Below are 24,285 nucleotides of genomic sequence, written 5' to 3'. Positions count from 1 at the left end.
GAAGGCTAATCATGTTTTGGGTGTACTATTCCTTTAAGTGAGGTAATTAAGGATTTTTACCTTGTTACTTGACACCTCTGATGTTCAGTTTTCAAAATGCTCAACACTTGCATAGATTGTTGTTTTTATTATTGTAAATAGAGTGCAATGAAATTAAATTAAGAGCAGACCTTTTTATAAGGTCAACTTTCTATTTAAGTACTTCTTGGACCACTAGGTTTTATACAGTGGCAGCTTAAATAGAACTAGAACCTTCCAGCACCTGCAGCTCATTATAAACTAGAAGATACCAGGGTCACCTAATTGCTTTTCTCTGTAGGATCAATGTTTTCGTTTTGTAATAACTTGTTATACACTTTAGGGTTATTTCTTAAGGTTTGAGTTAATAGGTAGAAATCTGTAAATCATCTTCACAAATGTAACTTTTGACCATTTCTGTTTTTTTGATCTGTTGTGTTTCTCCAGCTCAACGAGCAAAGTCCTACAGCAGCTTGATGAACATTCAGGACAAAAAGAGCTGAAGAGGACCGGGAGAACCTTTCCTTATCCTGCCTGAGTCCTAGAGTGTTTTTTGGCTTTCTTAAATCAGAAAGGACTAAAGAGCTACTTTTTACTTTTATACCCAACAGTATTCGCAAGACTGGGTGGATTAAGATGTATAATTTAGTGAAGTGAGATGCACTTTGTTGCATAACGTTCAAACAGGTGTAGGTTCATTAAATGTCTTTTTTTTTTTTTTCATCCTCTTGGTTTTTTTTTTAAAGCACAATCATCTGTAAAATCCCATAATTTAATAAGCCTAAAGGTACTTTAGTTTAAAAGGCTCCATAATAGATCCCCAAGTAGAAATATTGATATTTATTAAAGTGTAAGTTATTGCCTTTGGGATCCATAATGGAGCACTTTATCTTTACAGTGTCACCAGATGAATTATTAAACCAAATCTGAAGGAATCACATTAACCAAGCAGAGCTTAAATGCTCTTTATATTCTTCCCAATGTGCAACAAGCCTGTTTATGTTTTAAACTTAAATTATTAATAACATTAATGCAGGTTTTGTGTTGGAATTACTTTAACTTCTAGAATTACAGGCTGTAATTAGATGATTATTTAAATCTCTTTGCAAAATCCTTTTCACGGTCCGTTCCTTTTTAACTTGTTAACAGTCTTTGGGTTGTTAAGTGCATCCTGCTGTCACTGTAGAAAGGGTAGTGGCCTGAATATTGTGTCTGTGTGGCTGTATGTGCTCTATTTATGGACGGAGAAATGGGTTTCTGTCTCTAATGTATGTCCAGAAGAGAGCTGCAAATACGAAGCACTTGATGTCCATTAGTGGTGACATCGAACTGCTGTAAGAAGGAGGGGTGAGGGCTGGAAGTGCACGTTGGATGGCTGGGGAGTAAATAAAGACATTAGATACAATGTAAGAGCACTCCAAAGTACCACACTGTGATATTACCTGTTTTCTCATCAGCATCTTTTTTTCGTTTTTTCCCCCCCCAAGTTGCATAAAGCTTTTAATGTGCCCTGTAGTTGTTTCCCACTGATATTTAATTTTACTTGTTAAAGACTTCTGCCTAATTTATAGGATGGATGAGTGCTCAGTTGATGAATGTACTCTGATTGATAAATAATACAAAAATAAAAATTTAAATGCCAATAAATACATTTTGTCACAAACATAGTGAGAGTGATTCTGGTCTGCTTTGAAAACAATGTATCTGTTTGTGACTGATGAAGAAACCAAAATTTAGATTTAGGAACTAAGTGAATTTGTAAAATAAAAACTAACTTAACCATAAATATGAGCTCAAGCCAGTTTTTTGTTAAACATTTTCAAATAGCTGAATGGTAGCTACCGATGAGTAAAAAAAGTTTAGTGAATCCTAATAGCTTTGGATAGACACAATGCACATATCAGAAAATAGGTTATATAGCATCAATCCGTCTTGCTTTTATTTTTAGAATAAAAAGGATAAATATGATTTATTTTTCTGCTTGTGCTAAGGCATCCTATTTAATAGATCTAGATAAAATCGAATCTGCCTTCAATCTGGACTTTTTCCCAGTTAATAACTTTTTACTTTAGGGTTAAAAAGGCAAAAGAAGAATCGGATCCATTCAACACTTTTAATGCAGGATATTTTACTCATAAAGATACAATTAATAGTTTGTGGCACAAACAAGACAACCTAGGTGATACAGTGTTGACTTTTTAAGTTTAATGAAAGATCAACTGCAACATTGCAAATCTTTTGTAATATTCAGCATTTTGATTGACTCTTAAAAGTGTTCATACTCTTTGAACCTTTCAAACCAAAATCTTGTCTTTTATTGCTCTTATATAAAATAAAGTTCCTCATAATTGTGCTAGAAAATTATGATTTAAACAATCTAAGAGGATGAGCATTTGTATTAAAGGTATAGTAGAGGATTTTCGTAAATGTTTGAAAAGACCGGCCCTCTCCACTTGAAAAATAAAATAAAATTAAATGCACAAACGCTGTACCGACTCCTGACAGGAAACCTCTCTTAAACGCGTGCACAACCCCATTTCTCCTCATGCACACTCAGTTTAAAAGTTTTCTGTTTGTATCAGTCATGCAAGCTTACTTTTCAAAAGAATATTTGCAATTATTCCGCTATGACAGACTCACCACCAATAGGGATGAGTGCATAGGACAGCCTTACATAGACATATCACCAGAATGATTGACAATTAGGAGGACCACTTATTTTGATGATCCACCTGGAAAAAGAACATCCTCCACTATACCTTCAGGCCTCCCTAATTCAATCCCTAGAAGAACCAGATTGTGCTGCCCTTCTAACTGGAAAATATTTGAGGATAGGCACAGATTTAAACACAATGTGATCATCACTTTGTTGGCACGCTACTGGAAGGGGAAGCCTCATATACTTTTTCTGCTCTTCAATCTTTTCATCAAACCTGAACAACCTTGCTTTCCTTGGTCAAAAGCATGTTGCCGTCTTCACATTTTTTCATATTAGAGGCTAGTTTTTATGTTGTGTATATAATGTGTAGTGTTTTTCAGTCAACATGTTTTTTAGCTGAGCTGAGCTGAGGATCTCTGGATCACCATGTTCAGCTTCTCTTTTCAGTTTAGGAGGTCGACCATGTTTGTTTCCCTTGCTCTTTGCCACATGAGATGTTGATAGGTTGGGAAATAGTTTTATGGCCTAACGCTACTTTAAACTTCTCCCCAACTTCAATCCTGACCTACCTACAGTGTTTTCTGTTGCATGTATAGATATCATGGTAAATTAGGCTGCTTATAAACACAACTTAATCAAACCTGATGCATGAACGTTTTCTTATTTTGTTTACAATATATTCAAGTATATATATATATATATATATATATATATATATATATATATATATATATATATATATATATATATAGTATTTTTCTTTCTCATATCAAAGGTAAATATTATACTTATTTTAATTAATTCTTATTTTTTACCTTCCAGCATGACAAAATAGGTTTTCATATTAGAATTTGACAGGATTTTCTTAGTTATTTTATATTTTGTTATACATAGAGATATAAGAGAGACTGTTATTGATTTCAATTTATATAGTTTTATTTTGTACTATATAACTAATCATGTCCTGTCTTAAGGAGGCCAGGCCCTTTTTTTCCATGTTGGAACAGCTCTTGTCCTCGAGCTAGTGTTTGTTTCTTGCACCTAACTCTATCCACCCCACCCCTGCCCTCAATAGTTTTCAGTTAATCTAAACGTGGGATAAAGATACTTTGGCCAAATAATCGCAAAAAGCACATTCGTTAAACTCCTTTGGCTTTTTGGTCTTCTGGAGAGCAGCCACGTTTGGCCCTCAGCAGCTTACCCAGTATTACAGACATTTCTGGTCATATGATCCTGCTGCTGCCAAACAGAGAGCCTGGAAACCACGGGCTTTTCCTCGTTCACGCTTCAGGATAAGAAGTGCGTTGAGCAGCGCGTGTGCCCTCAAGAATGACAGCTTTGATTTTTGCTAAGCTTCGCTGCTTCCCGCGGCTTTGTGAGAAAGGCCAAAAGTCAAGAAAAACTCAGAGGTCCTACACGTGATGGAGGAAAGCAATGGAAAGGAACTGCAGTTAAAAATTCTGTACTGGTAGTGAAGCATTCAGATACTTAGCTTTAAATGTAGCTTTGACATTACTTTACAACCCATTAATGCAAGAAGAGCTATGGACACAGAACAATAACTGAGGCTCACAGGAAAAAAAAACCCTTAGCTGCTTTTGTCAGAAGTTTAAAGTCCCCATCATGGGCATGGAAATAAAACTACTGTTGAGCTTGTGTTAAAATTTTCAGAATACTGCAAATAACTGGGTAATCAGTTTATTTTTAAACTTATTTCGGAGCCATGTACTGTATGCTAAATATGCAGATATGTCACCTACATCTATTTTTTCTCCACCTTGCACATTTTAATTGCACAATCTTGTGACAGTGGTGTAGATTTCCCCAGCTTCTGCTCTCTAAATCATTGTGTCCTTGTGGAATTCACTTTATTGTTTACTGACAATGGTCAGAGGTCCTAGTAGGCCCTGTGTACAGCAGGCTTGCTTCTGTTTATGAGCCAAAGGAAGCAACATAACCTAACATAACTTCCCACCAAGATTGAGTGAAAGACTGATTGTTGAGTAAAGTGCTCTAACTTGAAAAGACGTGATATAAGCAAAGACCATTTACTGCTGAACATAGACTGAGGTGATGTGGCAAGTGTTGACTAAAAGGAAAAGATTTTCCGCTACATATGAAACATCATCTATGGTGGAGAAGTAGAAATGCATACATCAGTCCCATATTGGCAGTATCATGCTTTAGGGATAATACTCTTTATCAGGGACAGGAAAACTGGTCAGATTTCATGGAAATATTTCATCCATTTAGAGGACATGGAAGACTTAAGACCTGGACAGAGATTCAACTTCCAGCAGGACAACATCAATTCACACAAGTAATACAGCCAGTGCTGCAATAGAGTAGTTTAGATGAATGCTTAATTATGTTTTTAAGGCTTTCCACTTTATTGATCTAATGGCAATATTCACTTCTTTGAAACAAAATGGATTCAGATGATTAGGGAATGTGCACTCAGAGTGGTTGAGGCCTAAATGTAATCAAAAATCTGTGGCAATGCTTAACAACATGTTCACAGAGGCTCATAATCTAATCTACAGTTTAAAAGCTGTTTTTGCAAAGATGTTTGAAAAACTGGAATCCATTTCAATTTGCTCTTCTTGGCGATGGTCTATTACTAAAAATCTAAAATACATTCACTGTCAAAACAAACTAAAACTGAGTAGAAATGTCTTAAAATATGTGTGTCTACCCTTCATTTGAGTAGGTAAATAAGATGATCTGCGAATGGAATTGGTATTTTACTTTTAAAATAACATAATAATAATAATATAAAATAATATCCAGTTGAAATAACACTATTGTCTTATTTAATTGGCAATGCATCTCACCTGCTCAATGAATTCATTGTAGTCTAGTTGTAAAAAAAAAAAGAGAGGGATGGTAGATTTTTATTATTATTTTTTTTTGGAAGCATACCGAACCTAATTAATATAGTCTATTAATACAATTAAATCTATTAAAGCAATATACATGGTATGATCGCCCCCCTCATCCCCACTCAACTTGAGTAATGATTATGGGGGAGTGGTGACCTAGTGGTTAGGGAATAGAGATTGGAATACTGAGGTTCTGAGTTTGAGCCCTACTCCCACAGACTCCCCCTCTGGGTCCCTGAGCAAAGACCTTTAACCCCCACACTGCTCCCTGGGTGCCGCACAATGGCAGCCCACTGCCATCCCCCAAGGGGATGGATTAGATGCAGAGAGTTAATTTCATTGCGCTTGTGACAGTGTAATGACAATAAAAGCTGGAAATACAATGACAAAAAATGAAAGAAATAAATGCACTTGATTTTAAGAAAAAAAATTGCAGTGTTAAAGTTGTAAGTTGTAGATGTAACATAGCATTAAATAATGCTATACCAACGTACTCTATATTAACTGAGCATAAGAAATGGTTGCTCATTCACAGGCAATAGAATGCTCCTTCTAACTAATCCATTAATTCCTTTAACTTTCAGGAGAATGTGTTAACCTGGAAATTCATTTAAACCTCCCAGGAGGAAATTCTAAAGTGTGAGGACTAGAGCTAAACCCAAGAATGTTAATTTTTAAAATCATTCAGGCATTAAATATGTAAATACTGTGCCTAAAAATGATGACGGAAAGAGTGTATAAATGTTCTCGTCTGTGCAATTCTTTAATTTAAAAGTTGATTACATTTTTATTATCTATCAGACACCTCTCATTTCTAACATGTAAAGTTAAAGTGATGTAGTTAGAAAAGACAAGAGTTATGCTGAGCTTTTTTTTTTCAGATGGCAGAAAACACGCTTTGCTTTGCACATGTTACCTTGAGACAAGGCCATTTTTGAAGTAGCGGGGAGATGCTCGTAATGCTGTTTGCAATCCTGGCCTCCTGTTTTCCTTTATCAAACCCCAATTATTAAATTCCATGTTTTGCTCTTTTCTTGGCAGGGTCATGGCCTCCCCTAGACTAAATGCCTTCGTGTTTTCTGCTGCAATCATCATCCACTCTACTGTTTATTTCAAAGTAAATCCAATGCGCCGAGGCAGCTAATGCTCCGTTCATTATGCCAAAATTAAGAGTTAGTTAGGATTTGCAATGTTATGCAACACCATCCACCAACAACACTCTAAGCTGTCCGTTAGTTAACTGGCTAAAGGTCTGGCTCATATTATGCACCTCTCAACCACCTGTGTGAAGAAAAGCTTTGTTGAACATTTTGCCCTACAGAGGAATTAACAAGTTGAACACATACTCCCTCAGAGCGAATAAAAAAGCATTATACACCTGCGACTTGGGTCAAAGTCTGTCAAGCCCTGGCTTATGGTATTAGATAGATTATAGAATCACTCTCTAATAGCAGTCATTCAGTCTGTAATCACAGCAGCTTGATGCATTAGCACCAAGAGTTCCAACTAAGGGTCTGTCGACAATAAGAGCCCCCTTTCTCAAAGGTCTTAAGACAAGTCAGCTGTTGGTGACATCACAGATGCTGGATCATATGTCAGAAACCTTTGCCTGCTGACTTGCATCCCTTGTGGCTCAGCGACAGCCAAGCCTACTTAAAGGGAGAAAGAGCTCTGAGATTCCCTGAGGGGATAAGAGCGGAGAAAGGTGGGAGGGGGTCACTCTTCAGGGCAAGAACATCTGACCCGGACAGGGGTTTATTTGTGTCTGCGACCGGCTGACCCCATCTTTTCATCAGCTTGAGGAGACATTTATTATTTGGATATGCATGTGTCTTTAGAGCTTTGTTTATGATGATGCACCTTGTGCTCCAACATGTGCTCCAGAACACACTGCTGCCAAAAATATAACCCTTCAGAGCTAAGTTTGTTGATGGGAGAACTGCAGTGCCACCTAAAGCTTGGTTGTAGCCTACTAACAAAAAAATAAAATAAAACATTGATGATACTCAGAAACAGGCTCTGACTTTTTTAAAACTATAAATAATGTGTAACAAACACCAAGTACTGTTAGAGGGAGCTTATTTTTAAGAAATCAGCCAACACTAAATAATCCAAACGGCTTTTTTGTGTTAAGCTTTCCAATTTCTGTAAGTCTTCCAGGTTAGATATTTGTAAATATATAACATGCATTTTTTCTGTTCATGCTTTGGTAAGTAATTGTCTTTGCTGCTTAATTATTTGCACCATTTGTTAGAAATGTATCTAATTAAAATTTGCCCAGAATGAACAATATGTGTTTTAAAAAGTGCCACTAGGTGGCAGCAATGACTCATACAAGCACACTCACCTGTTATTACCAGATTCTATACAGATTTCTATGGTTCTGTATAATAATTTGCTGCCCTAATCGTAGAAGAATGTTAAAACTCAGCAAGTCTGTAATCAGAAAAGCACAATGCTTTTAACAAAGGTTAATATTAAAATACATAATACTGGAAATAGTAGTTTAGAATATTTCTTCTATATACATTTTTTCTCTTTTGAAGAAGCAGGTTTCAAAAAGCTACCTTTTAACATGGTAGGAAATGTCACATTTTAATTACAATGCAAGAATGCAGACTTGAATCAGATCATAAGAAGATTCCTTAACTTAAAGGTAAGTTTTTAACACAGAAACTTAGGCTTAATTGAAAGCATGTTTCCAACAACACCTGCTGAAAGGGCTTTTAATTTTTCAAAGCTGCTTTTTATCTGATAAATGTGGCTCATTGAAATACATATTCTAATGCTCTTCCAATTGGATTGTATAATAATAATATATTCATTTAAGTTTTCAATTCAGTTTATTTATATAGCGCCAATTCACAACACATGTAATTTCAAGGCACTTTACAATTTAACCAGATCAAACAGTCAAATTGAATCAAAAGTTTTCTATCTAACCAAAACCAATTGATTGCATCGACTCATTGAGTCAAAGGCAATCACTCACACTTAAAATGCTTGTAGTGACAGTGGATAGGGAAAAACAAACAACATATCATGTGAGTGATGCCAGAGGAATGCTTCAAATTCCTCTTATGTTAAAGTTTAATATGGAAAAATCTAAAAGTTTTAAAGTCTGTAATCTTGTTGTAGAAACAAGTAATTAACCACTGAAGTTTGACTGAAGAATCTTTATAAACAAATATGAAAACCCCTAAAATAGTCCCAGAATATCATGTTTAGATCCTATGAACATGTTAGCCTTAGAAGTGTAAATTAATACCAGTAGTTACAGGGTCCCATCACTTTGAAACTCAGTAGATTGATATTCTGTTTTCATAGACCCACAAACAAAGTGGGTCTTTGAACCTTTGCACTCTGTAAAAGCAAGGCAAGCAGCAGCTCAGATTCCACGTTTTTTTGTCCAGACATCTGTCATTTATAAAGTTGTCAGCACTAAAAAATATCCTTAAGGTGTTTAAAATTCTAAGTGTGTTTGTGCATGAAAAATGACTTTGCTGTATAACCATATTTTTTTTGTCTCGGTAGAAGCACTCGCTGTGCAAGAGGAAAACAGACAGACAAGATCTGAGTTTTAAATGCTGATAAATCCACAGAATCAATGAATTCTTGCTTGGTTAGCTTATTATATTATGTAGTTTAATATGCTAGAAACCTTATATGTAAATATATTCATTAACATTTTACTTCTTTTTGTAAAGGTACACTATAGCTGTGCACCTATGCATTTTAAAAAATGTAAAAAAAAAAAATGATCATGAAGTTATTTTCTGTGATATTTATTCAAACTGGATACATTGTTGCAACAGGTAACAAAACAACAGCAACAAAGGTTTATGCAAAGGATGGAGAGTTACAAAATAGCCAGAAGATACAAAAGGGAAAAGGGAATTTAACCTTGATAGTACTAACTTGCACTATTCATCAGATGATGGCTTAAATTTTGGGGGAAGAGAGGAGAGCCACCAAGACCCGTTGGAGGTTAGACAGATCTATCATCTAAATTGGGTTAAAGATGTAGAAACTACCAAACTTGTGTCTTATATGAACAAGAAGCTGATGAAAAATCATATTACTGTTTTATTGCTGTGGACTAGACGGTATTGAGCAAAAAGAAGCCTCTGCTTGAATACAGTATTAGCACTATGAGTCAGTTTAAGTAAAATTTGCAGCTGGATGGATGCTTAATGTCAATGGGAAGGTAAGATTTTCAAAGATACTGAGAGTAACTGTCAAGTAGTGTGGTGGTTGTACTGTGCCATTTAGATGCTAGAGTAGAAGAATCAATAAAAAAAAAAATAGGAAAATCTCTCTTAAACCTCAGAAAATTTAGCCACAACTGTAACAGAAAAATGACCCAAAATAGGTGTTAAATACATATTTTTTCTGATAGACAAAAATCAGTAACATTAATTTCAAATTGGGTGATGATAAATGAGTTAAAACCATCAGAGGTTGTTGGAGCTTGCAACCAGTCTGAAATATGTAAACAAAAAAAGTACAATTCTGATCATGTGGATCTCAAATAATTTTCCAGTACATCATAAAGTAAAATTACTTGAACAAACCTGTTACTGGTACTCAGACTGGTATGAAAAGTTTTATCATCCATTTACCAAGACTGTTTATGTGGGTTAATGTTCCTTCCCCCATAAGAATAAAATCACAAGAATAATATCATGCAAAAGCATGTTTAAATGTATCTTTATAAGTGATTCAAATGACTAAGCTCAGTCAAAATTGAACTTAATTTCAGCAAGAGAATAACGTTTGATAGGTTATCATTTATTCTATTAGGAGTTCCCTAAACTGTTTCTTCCTGTTCCCTGATAATGATTGTTGTCAGGCAGATTCATCCTATTTTTACTATATAATGAGAAAAAAATATTGGACATTTTTTTTAATGATTGTTCTTTTTATTGTTTCTTTTTTTATGTTGTTCTCATAAGATATTTTAATACAATCCTTCAATAAAGCTTAAATTGTTAAGATTTGGTTTGAGTCACATGAAATTTCAGTAAACAAGCTTGTAGCGCAATAAATCCCAGTTTCTTACCTGTTAACTCTATTAAAACAGATAACAATAAATGAAAGACTTCTATTAAAAAGCATAATTTCTGCAGCTGAAAAGAAAAGTATGATGGATGTGAGACTAAAAATTTTAAGTGGTCATATATAATTCACAATAGTTTAACAAAAAATTAATTTATAACTCCAGAGATTTTCCACTGAATTCAGTTTATTTTTACATTTTCAACGCAAACAAAATTATTACACGCATTTCCAAACATATAAATACATCAATTCCTAATAAAAACAGGCAAGTTTAGTGCAAACCATAATTGTAATTTTGAGGACAGAGATTCCAACACAAAGGAGGTTAACCACAGATAAAGTTCAAAAAGGAGAATGCCACCTGGTTTATGGACAGGCTCAACATTTTCATTTCCATAACCATCCAAGAGCACTTTCATCATCAACGAATGTATATTTGCATTAACTGTAACATTAGAGACAAAAAGGAGAAGGTTTTGGTTTGCATCGTGCTGGAAAGATAAGTCATGCCAACACACATGACCTCTCCGGTCAGTTTTCACAACGATGCATGCATATTAACAGGCACTGTAAGCCTCTACTAGAGTGATAACTGAAGTGTTTGCTTCATATTCTGGACTTTTAAATAAGATGTGGTCAAACTATACTTGCAATGAATTATTGTTATTCTGCTAAGTAGGCTTTATTGGCAAGTTATATTATACTGTAAGTAAAAGGCTTACATTATGGTAAGACAAATAAAAGACTTGGAGGTCATATTACTCTACAATTACTCAAAAAATTGATTAAGCATGGGGAGAAAAAAACAGCTACTGCAAAGTGTGCTTCTGAAAAACAAGTAAAAAAGGAAAATAAAAGTCAAATGATTTAAAAAACACAGTTTGACCCAATCAGAATGAGCTACAACTCTCTATGTTAATATTTAACACTGCATCAGATCTAACAAAATCTATATGACTTCCCTGGATCGTTTTAAAGTCATTTTGATCTTTGCTTAATGCAATTTAATAGGAAAATAAACTTCCTTTATAACTATTATTCACCTTATGTAAATGTGCAAAGACTGCAAGAGCCACAACAGTTAAAAATTGTAACACTTCACTGTAAACTGGTTTACAGCATTTATGATAAAAAAAAATAAATATAGGCTTGCCAGGTTTTGATTTGAATTCATAAATACAGTGCTGTGAAAAAGCATTGCGCACATGTCACAGAAATATGAAAATCTGTATCTAATGAGGATTTCGTGAGTAATAACAACCAATCTGACACTTTATTTTTGAGACTTTTACTACCTTGTAGAGGATTTTTGCCTCTGGTTTTGGTTTAATTCAGCCACCCTTCATTTATTTATGGTCTGTTTAAGGACATGTCCCTGGATCTCAATCAAGTTTAGGTGAAAATCTTGACCAGGCCGTTCTAAAACCTTCTGGATCATTGTCCCATTCTGTCAACCCTGCATTGTAGAGTTTCTGTCTTGTCAGTCTAGAATATTCTCATAAAGTCTTGGGGATCAATAAATTCTTTAGAGGGAATTGTTTGGGGAACCTCAACTACGGAAGTCCAATTTGTAAATAATGCTTCTCACTGTGATTTGCTAGACTCCCACGGCCTTCGACGTGGCTTTGTAACCTGATCCTCCTTTTTCCAGTAAGGTTACGCTTCTAGTTGTCAAGTAGAGCTAGAATGTAACTTACGCTGCAAAAAATTGTAGTTTATCACAGCTACTTCATGTTTACATATAGAAGATGGTTTGTATTTTTTCCACACAAAGCTTAGATGGTTCAATAATAAAAAAAAAAAAATAGTAATTTTATGAGTTCCTTGTCTGATTTCCAGATTTGATTGACAAAAATACAACGGCAAGAGAAATCTATGGGTTGACAAAAACTTTTTAAGAGCACTGTATTCTTTGAAGTAAAATATATAAAGATATTAGTGTTTAATAAAAGTATAAAATAAAAAGCTCAATTTTACTTCTGGGGTGTTTGCAACTACTGCGTAACGTAGAGTACACAGCTATTCCCTTCATGTTAATGAATTTCTTTTAAATGCTCAATCAGAAGGGAGCAAAGTTTTATCAAGAATCCCTTTGCAATCATCTGGCCACTATCCCGACAGTTTGTCACATTCATGAATAGAACTCTGAGCAAACAGGTAAAGAAAAATTCATTAAAAACATTTTAAAGAAGCATAAATCAGGGGTTATTTTGATGTTAAAGATTGCTGTTTGGTCAGTTCTCTTTAGTGTTAAAACAGCAAGTGGAGTTCAAAAGTACAGAGAGGAAGGAGAGGAGTTTTTCTCCGTTCCACTAGGACAGTACCCCCCACACCTCCCGCCATTGATCCTCCCCTTCCTCCCAGTGTTGCTCTAAGCTCCAAGAAGTTTCTTCACGAGGTAACCCGGCATGCTGTAGAGGAAGAGGCCAATCAGGACGAGCAGGAGCAGGGCCAGCACGACTTTGATGATCAGCCACTTGTAGCGGTTGCACACCAGGTAGCGGATGGCCTTCAACGGGCTCAGGAACCACAGGAAGGTGGTGTCTGGACGGCTGGATTACGCACATGAAGGTTTGATAGAATGGAAGCAGGAACGTGGGTAATGGCATGCAGGTGGAGTAAGTGGAGGGGTGGGAATTAAGAAGAGATAAATACAGGGGTTGGAGAATACAATGACATATAAGGGCAGAAATGGGAGACAAAAGAAAGCTGTATTAGTGTATTAAAATAATATTACATTTTTTCTTACTGATACATTGTTTTCATATCAAACTGATGATTGAAAGGATTAGGAGGAAAAAACTCCCAGAGTAAAAGCTTTACAGTATGGTTGGTAAAGGTTGATATGAATAATGGATGGAAAAATACACACATGACCGACTGAAAGCTGCACAAGCTCTTATCTTTTCTACACTCCTTTCTCAGGAGGTTTCAGGCTCCACAAGTACAAACTAACAAACCCCCAAAGGCTTTGTTAGTTTTTATTGAGGTGATAATTCAGTCTTGAAAATCTGGTTCTTTATATCAAAATTACATACTCCTGTACTTCAAGGAGTTTAAAGTTAAACAGCTAAAGGAAAACAAATACTTAACAAAGCAGAAGAACATTTAGTAAAAAGACATGCCAAAACAGTATTACTTAAATACAATACAGGGGATTCTGTTATAAGAAATTTAGGCAATACTTTTAAAATCATTAAATGACAGCCAAGCTTTTTGTGTTGTGAAAAAAAGCCTTATTTATGTCAAGGATTGTAACAAAGCTTGTGTTTTTTTAGTGTTAACTACAAGTTATTTAGCAGGAACGGTTGAATTCTTATATGCAAGCGTATTCCTATCTAGAAAAACCCAGAGTCAGAGGTTCAGGGCTTCGATAAATTGTGAGAAATACAAGAAGTTTATCATACGGTATGTTCAGCATAATACAGTTTTCCAATCAATTCAGTTTGTCTAAAATCTTGCCATGCAAGCATAGAAGTAATCCAAGAAGAAGAGTGGGTCATAAATACTATAAAAATCTGACATATCAGAGAGAATGAAAATACAATCACTTTAAATGTTTCTACTGCATTTTGCACCACATCTTTTTATCTACACTACACCAAACCTTTCTATATCAATGCCTTTTGCACCATGACTTTAAACTGTTTTTTCCTTTTCTCCTACACTGTTTACACTCTGATCACTGTTGCTCTTTATAAATGGTAAAGTTCATTTTACTGTTGTGAGCTGCTCATTCACTGTTAAAAAAACTGTATGCATCAAAATCTTGTTTTGACAATAAAATTTAGTCTAAGTCTAAATAAAAACAATTCTAAGTGATTACTTCTAAAGGTGGTTCAGAAAGGGATAAAAACTATCAATTTATGGGGTTTACTCATTTCTGCTTTCACGTAAATGTTATGGTCTTGGTTCTGTTTTGTTTTCTTTGAATTTTCAGTTACATGTTGATTCGTGTTTTTCTTTGTTTTCTAGTTTTTTTTTGGTTTAATTCCTATTTTGTTGTGTTTTGGATATATTTGAGTACTTAAGCTTTTCTTTGTTGCCCTCTGTCGCCCTCTTGTGTTGGTTTCCTTTTCCTTAGCTCTTTTCTTAGAAACTTCTGTTCACACCTGTTCCCAATCAGCTCGTTAGTCCTGCCTTTGTTCAGTCAATCTTAAAAACTCTCCCTGTTCAGTTCCTTAATGTTGGTTCCTCATCTTTCTCTAGCTCCTCGTGCTTGTTTTCCCCTGAGGTCTCTATGGTTCTGGTTTGTTTAACATTTTAAGTAGGATATTTGGATTCCTGCCTCTGTTACCTGTGATCGCTACGTTAAAACTGCAAGAACTCACCCTTGCCTCCTTGCCTCTGCATTTGGATCCTCAAAACCTCAACAAACCTAAAACAGAGCTTTCAATTTTGGCTTATCTCTGTGTAATGATTACTAATTAAGATCTGCTCTGGGATTTTATTACCTTTTGTTCAATTTCTATTATTTTCGAACCAAAGAGATTAAAACAACTGAACTTTTTTTCTTTTTTTAACATTTTTTTTGTGATACTATTGTAATTTCAGATTATGGTTGACACAGCACTGCTGAAATACATAAATGTTGATCAATAAACAGTGTAGCTTATTTGTATATTGTCATAGTTAATATTTTCCTTTAAGATTTCTTTTTATATTACTTTGAAACTAAAGTAATTAATTACCTCCATAACTTATAGTTGTGTAAATATGTTATAAGCTAATAATATTTTAACTGGACTATTAATAATAATAGTCCAGTGGATTGTTTTTTTTTTACTTTTTGTAATGACTATGACCTGGATAACTAAGAACCTTCACCAACGTAATAAAGTATTCAGTTAAATAAAGGTTAACTAAAAAAAATATTTATATTGTGCAGAAGACTATCCTAATAAAAAAAAAAAAAACTCTTTTGTGACACTTGGCTACTTTTTATCTCCATCACTGATCCAAAACTGCATTAACAATTTATTTCAAACATCTGTTCCACATCAGTCAGGCGGCCACAGATGAGATGTACAAAAGCACTTGTTGGCAACAGACACAAAAACAAGAAGAAATATTTATGGATGTAGACTAATCTACTTCTAAGGGTAAATGGCAATAAAGGCGGGAGACAGCAGAGAAAGAAAGACAAGAGAAGGTAATAAAAAGAGCTGAATCCCTCAGAGAAAGTGAGGAGGGGGCAGAGGCTACCAGCGCGTCAGGCCCCAAGGATCTTCTTGACAAGGTAGCCTGGGATGGAGTAGAGGAAGAGGCCAAGCATGAGCAGCAGCAGTATAAGTCCCAGAGCCTTGAGGATCAGCCAGCGGTAGTTGTGCCAGATGAAGTAACGAAGTGACTTCAGAGGGCCCAGAAACCACATTAGACTCGTATCCGGACGGCTTTTCCGAAGAAAGCAGGGGAGGAGGAAAAAAAAAAGGAGCGCAGATAAGGCAGAGAGTGGGATCAAAGGGTGAGTGGTGTGTACAAAAAAGAGGGAAAGGGTCGTGGGGAGGGAAAGAGACAGGGACACAGTTGAAGACATGGTAGGAGGAGAAACGAGTGTGTAACAGTGACCTTTAAACAGTGCAAAAAGCAGCGCTGTTCAAAAATAAATATATAATAAGTCTTGATACACTACTTATTGCACCAAAGGAATGAATGTAAAATGAGGAAAAAAGGCAAATGTGTGTCTAGCATAGTTGTTGAAAACGATTCACACAAATTTTTACTTTAAAATAATGTTTTGTATTTGTAAAATTTAAAATCTAATAAATTCCAAGTCTTACTTGGGTTTCTCCAGTGGATCTGGCTCATTTCTTCCCAGTCCAACAGGAGTTTTCTCCGCTTCCTCAGCAGTGACAAGGTGAAGCTCAGCCTCAACTTTGCCCTGTAATCACAAAATTTTTTTATTTTACAAATACAGAATAAAAATGTAATTTACATGGAAAAACAAACCAAAACATTTGGATTAATACTCATAGGTGGACATATTTCTTTAAGATTGGCTTCATTACTACTCTTGTTTTGTAAAAAAAAATATTTTTAGTTCTATATCTTTATCCTATTTTATCTTTTACTTCCAACTATGATTTAATGAAATCACAGCCATTTATGAAAATGATGATTGTCTTACTGTGAGCTCCATCTCGTCGTTTTCATCACGTGCCACAAAAGGCCACCAGCCTTTGACCCTTTTCTGTTTGAAGATAGAAATGGTGGGAAGTTCCTGCTCATTTCGGATCATGCTGAGGGTGCACTGCTTGGCAGTTTTTGCCCCACGGGGGAACCTGTTCAGGTCCAACTCAATAGCACCTGGAAAATGGTGATATGAAAAGCATTCAGCCTCTGACTTGTGAGATACTTTCAAAGGATTTTATCTCAAACTCTATGAGATGTTTGGGAAGCAACAGATATGTCTCTCCCTCGTAAATAATTGTGTTTTTCCTGTTTGTGTTTTTTATTTCAACATTATCTGCATGGATGTGAATCTGTGTGAGTGCACAAAAAAGGAGAAGCCACTTTTGGTAAAAATCCATCCCCCCTTGAATGAAAAGAAAAGACGGTCAAGTGAAATTATGATTATGAGACTTACCGTAACAACTGACAAGTGCACAATATAAAAGCAAACATATTTCAAAAGGCTGAATCTTTGGGCTGTAATCAAATCTTATAAAGCTGAATTTATCTCTGTAACAGTCATGAAAAGCAACAGAACTGCAAATGCAATGTCTTTGTGTTTCTCAAAATGTCTTTTTGTGTTTGGATTCAGTAGTTATTAACTTATAGAATACAGATAAGAAAACCTGTTTTAGGAGAAATGCTAGTGGAGTTTGCAGGTGTGTACATCTGTTACCAAGTTATTATTGTGCATCCAGTACCTTCTCAAAAGATTCTGGTTCCCCTGTGTTAGGCATAATATTTACGTAGAGTTCTTTCCAAAATAAAGGATTTGAATAAGTTCATTTTATGTGACTGATCTTAGACTATTGACAGGGGTAGTTGACAGACCTCAGCATAGATTTCATTAAGTTCAGAGTGATGTGGAGGGGCACATCTATAGAGGGTTTTGAATGTTAAATGTTGAATTCTAAATAAAATAAATAACTGAACAAATCTGTTTTTTCAAGATATGTGAGATATGCTGCTAAGAGATGATGCTGAGGGCAGAATTCCGGTTCAGCTGACGCCTAGCAGGGTATTTAGGCCATATAATACAGCAATACAGTAAACAACCCCAGATCAGAAGAGAGCATTAATTAAGGTAGCTGTTAGGGGTGAGGGATGGATGGAGATGGAATTAAGAAAATTGTGTGATGTTACAAGTTGTATGTGCATAAAGAGGAGAGAGTTCAGTCAAGTACAACAATAAGATTCTTAACTTAAGAGGAAGAAGGGATAAAGGAATTTTTAACATGTAAATAAGATAAATTCATTTTTAAAGAATGGTGTCGGCTGCTGTAAAAAGAAGATCTGTTTATGTTTGTTTAGTTTCAGAACTTATGGGAAAGCAAGATTTGAACATATTTTAGACAGTCAGGGAGAGAACTGAAAGGTTGGCTATATAGGGAAAGGTGTCATCTGCATAACAGTGGAATATTAGATGGAATATATTGAATATATCACCAAACAAGACAGGTAAGATGAGGATTTTAAATAAGTTTGGGACAGATGTTTTTCTAACTGAACAAGATGGATGCAGTCTGATATAGATAACATGAACCTGGACAGAAAGGCAGTTGTTAAAAAAATGCTAAAAGACTATGAAGGAAATTATGTGAAATGGTGTCCAACTGTACTGTCAAGTGAAGAAGAATTAAAATGAATAATCTTTCCTGTGCCATGGACAAAAAAACATCCATTCTCTCTCTCCTGGCTGAAGTCAAACCTATTTTTGTATTATATTTAGATTTTATCTTAGAAGAATGTGCTCTGACTCAAGATCCTGTAGAAGATTTTACTGTGATAATTTTTTTACTCTTGGTTTTTCTTTTCCAGTTTGTTTTCTTTTTCCTCAGGTTTCATTTCTGCTATTTCAAGCTAGAGTCGTTTTCATAAAAATGTGCTTAATTCTGCTGGAGGTCTCTTCTTGTTGAAGGGCGTGGCTCTTTTCCCATCATCACATACTTCTTCAGGAAAAGCAGCACTGAATTGTAATTTATATAATTTGCCTTGATATGCTTTTTAGTATTAATTATCACTTGATGAATAGACTAAATGGCTAACCGCCTTTTAGCACAACAACAACAATGCTCCAAAGTCAATCTGCAAATTTTACAATCACTAATTTTAGGACTTCTCTTTAGTTAATTATAAAAAGAAAAAAAAAAGTAATTCCCAGCTAAATTTGATGTAAAAATTCTTGCGTTCAGTCACAAAATCTAATCTTGGGAAAATAAAACATAGGTTCTTGGAAAAAATTTTTTAGATAATCAAGGTTTTAGTTTAATCTTATGAATCAAAGTATATAATAGTATATATTTAATAGTATCTAGTAAGAGTTTAAAAGATAGCTTGCTTTATAGCACAATACAAATATTTCTGCAGGCATCTATAATGTCATCAACTCGGCTTCATAGATGCTTCTAGTCTTCTATCCAGTAGATCCAGACTTATTAGTGTGAGAAATAATTTCTCTAGCAGCGTTTCAATCTACAAAGCTATATTTCGACTTACCTACCCCTAAACCTACTTTGATAAAGATAACTATCATCAGTCCTTACCCAGGAAGTCATCCGCTGAAAAGTGGTCAGCATCCCAGACCTGCAGCGTGAGACGAGGAGGGATTTTGTATTCAGTCTCATCCCAGGAGAACATGGACTCCTTCTTAGAGATTACGATTTTCTCCTCAGCTACAAGGTAATCGAAGGGGAAGACGAAGCGCCAGTTGAAGTTGCCCTCACCGGTCAGGGAGTGGTAATGCACATCTGTGTCTTGTTTGTCTTCCTGCTGCCCTTTCAACCATCTTCAGAAGGAATGAAAGAAACAGAATATAAAATCAACAGCCTTTGTTGATTGTATATAAGAATCAATATAAGAATCATGCATGTACAAACTTGCAAAAGTTGGTTAGTATTAGTGATTTGAATAAAACATATTGTTGTTTAATATCAGGAAAAATGATTTTAGTAGGTTACTATCAAATTAGGAAAAAAGTAAATCAAAGTTAACATTGATGTATTGTCAGTTAATGCCTTTTCGAATTGCTCAAACAGCCACAGATAAATCAAGAGATTTATTTTAAACTTAATTTACAATTTGGTTCAGTTAGGACATAAATTGAAAATATGAAAGTTAAAGTAGTTGTTTTCATTAACAGTAGAGTAAGGATGGCTTCATGAGTCAGGGGGGGAGAAAAAGAGTTGCTCTCGAGCTTGGACATTTGCGGAAGTAACAATCTGAAAACTCCAGGGTTCTGACACATTTTCGGTTTGAGAATTTTTGACTTTTTCAGACTCAAATGTTCGTACATGTAAATATCTCATTTCATTTTCTCTCTGTTTTTTATGTACTGCCATAAACCTTTTTTTTTTTTAGATGCAAATATGTTTTAGCTACTGTGTATGGGTTCTTGGAATTAAGACCCTTTTTAATCACCTGAGCCACACACTGCAAAAAACACCTAAAAATAAGTGAAAAATGTCTTGAATTAAGTGTATTTACCCTTAATTTGAGCAGGTAAATAAGATGACCTGCCAATTGAATTAGCATTTTTACTCCTAAAATAAGATAATTAGATAATATATGCTTGAATTAAGACAAAACAATAGTTTTTTCTTATTTTAAATGTAAATTGTCTCGTTCCATTGGCAAAGTGTCACACTTACCTCCTCAATTCAAGAAAAAATGCACAAAATTTTTGCAAAAATGACTTATTAAGATTTCCATTTTTTGCAGTGCACCAACTGTAGATAATATGCTACAGAAACATGCAACTATCAATGTTTATTGCCACTTACTATAAAAACCCAAATGTAATTCATCATGGATAGAATCACATGGAGGAGATGCAGTAATTAAAATGTTTTATTGACATCAAGAAATTAATAGGTCTTGGTGCTCAAAACCCTGCAGAAGTGAACTGATGAATGCAGCTGATCTGCATGAGCAGGTACTTCCAGGTTATAGACATGGAATGTCTTTTTTACTGCATTCATCTGAGCCCCTGAAGACTCATTTCATGCATTTTAGTTTCGATGGATATAGTTTCAAAACTTCCAAAGGTTTTGCATCTGTGTTCTGAGTATTTCAAAGAGCATTGCTTTCATACTTTCGGTGCTAACAAAGCAGGCTTCTCCACACATCTTAAACAGAGGAGTGGATTGATACCAGCTGTCCATTACAAAGCTTTAAAGGTAAGAGCCGGGAATAACATTACTGTGTTAGACTGCTTAGCCTGAGAGCCTCGGCTGTTTTAATAAGTGGTTGTTTTTTCATAAGATGTATGCTTGTACTAAATTACTTCTGTCAGTGGCTGCCTGTTTAGTTTATCACAGCAGATAGATGCTTTGCCAGTTTTGTTTATTAAAAGGTTGTTTACAGTCTAAGCTTTAACGCCGTCCCCTGAAAAACCTGATTGTTCCGTATAAAGAAGATATACTCTCTTCTATGTATTGAGATAGTTACAGTGAGATTTGTCTGTATTACTGGTGGATTAAAAAAGGGGGTGTTTTTATTGTTAACAACATAGATTATTGGTAATGAGCGTTTATCCAGTCAGTCTGCTCCTGTTACTTGGTCTGTAAAAGCCAATTGGATAAAGGTTAGGCCTTCATTTTATGTATTATTCCACGCTCCTTTTCACCTTCCTTAAAAACTCTGACTGGTTGTCATGGTTGTGGAAGCACAACCTTTGTGACGGCAGGGGCAAAGCCAAAACAGCTCGTTTAGAAAAGCGCTGAATGAGCTGGTTATTGGAGCGCGCTGTCTACCTAAATTGAGAAGAATTTTACTGTACAAACAGCAAAAACGAACTCTGAAGGGCTCATTGTTAACATTATACATATAACATTATATATATGTTAACATATTTCAAAATATAGCATAACATAATTACCTTTAATATAATGAAATCTAAAGCTTGCTTTTGTCAAGAAACTTAGATTTATTTCAATATGTCAGAGAACACCATCTATAGCTGGTTTTCTTACCTCAGATTTTTTTTCTGCTGCTATATAGTATTGTATAGTATTGTCTCTTATGTAAAGATGAGTAAGTAACAGTCATGCTGCCAGCTAGTTTAAGGTGGACATATCCACAACAGACATGCATTAGTGCTATAAATGCAACAGATTATCTTCAAATGCCATAACATAAATACTGAATATTGAAACAAGGTGAACGAGGCAAACAAGGGCTGAAACAATTAATCGGATAAATTGTGATTAATCGATTATTGAAATAATCGTTAACTAATTTAATAATTAATTCATCGTTAACTGGAGTATAGAGACTCTAAAATATGACTTTACCTGAAAGAGCAACCCACTTAGAGCAATAATTAAACAAAGATTGTTATAAACATTTTGCATTTAAGATAAAGAAAAAATGTGTCTGTCAATATTCTTTATCCAGAACTCCTCAAGTGGAAAAGTTTAAGTTTGAACTGGTTTAATTTCATAAAAAGTCTTCTTTAAAGAATCTTTGGCTATCCGATTGTTAATCGATTAATCAATAAAATAATTGATTGATAAATTGATTTGCAAAATAATCGTTAGCTGCAGGCCTAAAAGAAACTGAAGATTATGAACTACAGCAAGTAAAGCTATCTTGCTTTTCATAATAGCCTGTTTTAGAGCAATTGCTCTTTTTAATAAGCTATCTTATTAAAAAAAGTAGTGTTGAAGACAAATTAAATATTTTTCCACACTGTGTAGGAACCCTGAAGATCCCAAAGATGTGTTTTCATTATAATCCATAATGACAAAAATTTTGCCTTCTGCCGGATTATTTTTTTAAGGATGTTAACATGTGTTTCATGGTAACATTAGAGAGCAGTTAAATCACAGGTGATATCCTATGAACTGTGGAAAAAACTGACAATTGTGCAAAGTGACGGGAGTGAGGAGGCAGCAAAAAATGACCAATAAATTAGCTGTGAAAATAATTCAAAACCAGGCTGCACAAAAGACGTTAGCATTCAGGCATGCATACAATGACCAAGCACTTTATTAGAAACACAGGTAAACTCTAAAGATTAGTCTGTGAAATGTGACTGCTCACCTTAAATTTAATAAAAAGAGAACCTTTTCTGTATTTTGCCTTCTGTGGCCCTTTGGATTAGGAAGAGCTACAAATTTCTAAAATTAACTATTGGTAGCCTTCTAAAAAAAATGTTAGCTGCTGTACAAGGGATGTAATTTTTTGGGTAATGGAAAATTTTTGACATGAATTTTTTCACAGGAAGAGGCAAGGAAAGCAGATTTTTTAACCAAGGCAGCGGTAAAGGAACGAAAGTGACATCAAAAAGCTGAATTTTAAATCTATTGAAGGTAAAAGCTTGATTAAGTGGACAGTTGTAGGCTGAAAAAAAAATATGCAGACGAGACCCAAACCCAAGATAAAAACATTGGATGGCAAAGTCGAGCATTGTCCCAGATAAAAGATACTTTGGAGTTAATGATACGATGGGAAACTTTGCAATCATGCTATTAGCTGGAAACTCAATTTAGATAGAATGGTAAATTGCCATTACTTATATAGTGGCTCTTTGGGCCAGGGGAACACATTTACACACAAATATATAACCTGATGGTGACAAGCTACCTTATAGACTCAGCTACCCTGGGGCTCACTGACAGAAGCAAGGCTACAGTATGCAGAGACCACCAAGCCATCTAACCACCATCAGCATGCAATTTAAGTTAAGCTTCTTGCCCAAAAACACAATGACTGTGACAGACAGAGCTGGGGTTGGTACTGGCAACTCTCCAGCTACAGGATAAACACCTGCATCCTACTCCATGTATGCTCTAAATGTGCCACCAATTTATCAATCTTTACTTACATTTATTTGAATGGGTTGTGTTTTAAGGGTTTTAGTCATCTAACTTAGAAACTTTTTAAGTGGAAATAAAAAGTGTCAAATATTAGCATGTTGTCCAAATAAAGTGCTTGGTGAGTGTACAAGAAAGTAGGCTTTCATGCAAAGTGTTTTCTTTTTCAAATCTGTAAATCAAAGTTTCACTCCAATTACAGCTGCAGAGGACCAAACCACTTAATCAATGAATCACTACTTAATAACAGAGCAAAGATTTAGGCGGGGCAGGAAGCTTTTTTGGTAAAGTTTGCATCACATGAGAAATTGTAATTCCTTGAAACACAGCTTCTGAAAATGCAGAAAAAAACTAAATCATATAATCTGCTTCCCTGATCATGAATTTAGCTAAAGTTTTGCCCAGTAGCTGTGGTGGATGTGCTCCAAAGGTAGAAAATGCAATATACCAAGGACAAAACAAGCAGACCTCATAGGTGTTATGGGGGGCTCTATTTGTTCCTTTCTTAGGAAAGAATGTTAACTAAATTGTTTGATGGAGATTTGTTGCACCTACCTGAAGTGAAAAATGAAATTGTTCCTACACTGGCCACAGAGGATTTACTGAAAGAATTCTGAAAGTTTATATATATATATATATATATATATATATATATATATATATATATATATATATATAT

General features: G+C 35.0%; 2 protein-coding genes across 2 annotated transcripts in view; one reads left to right on the top strand and one right to left on the bottom strand.

Moving 5' to 3' along the window:
- Positions 1-1,753, top strand: part of ostm1 (osteopetrosis associated transmembrane protein 1) — an 11,122-nt gene extending 9,369 nt beyond the window's left edge. Inside the window, exon 6 of the mRNA XM_015369464.1 lies at positions 466-1,753. Within this exon, the coding sequence (XP_015224950.1) occupies positions 466-521 (56 nt within the window). The 3' untranslated portion in view covers positions 522-1,753. The remainder of the gene's footprint in view (positions 1-465) is intronic.
- Positions 1,754-11,810: 10,057 nt separating this feature from the next.
- The window catches only part of LOC107081396 (otoferlin-like), a 101,025-nt gene continuing 88,550 nt past the window's right edge, over positions 11,811-24,285 (bottom strand). Inside the window, exons 42-45 of the mRNA XM_015369583.1 lie at positions 19,335-19,576; positions 16,748-16,926; positions 16,401-16,501; positions 11,811-13,172 (exon numbers count right to left, since the gene is read on the bottom strand). Coding sequence (XP_015225069.1) covers positions 12,992-13,172; positions 16,401-16,501; positions 16,748-16,926; positions 19,335-19,576 — 703 coding nt within the window. The 3' untranslated portion in view covers positions 11,811-12,991. The remainder of the gene's footprint in view (positions 13,173-16,400; positions 16,502-16,747; positions 16,927-19,334; positions 19,577-24,285) is intronic.

The sequence above is a fragment of the Cyprinodon variegatus genome, unplaced genomic scaffold (genome assembly GCF_000732505.1).
Source record: "Cyprinodon variegatus isolate N-32 unplaced genomic scaffold, C_variegatus-1.0 Scaffold38, whole genome shotgun sequence".
Taxonomy (NCBI): Eukaryota; Metazoa; Chordata; class Actinopteri; order Cyprinodontiformes; family Cyprinodontidae; genus Cyprinodon; species Cyprinodon variegatus.
This window is presented reverse-complemented; position numbering and strand designations above follow the sequence as displayed.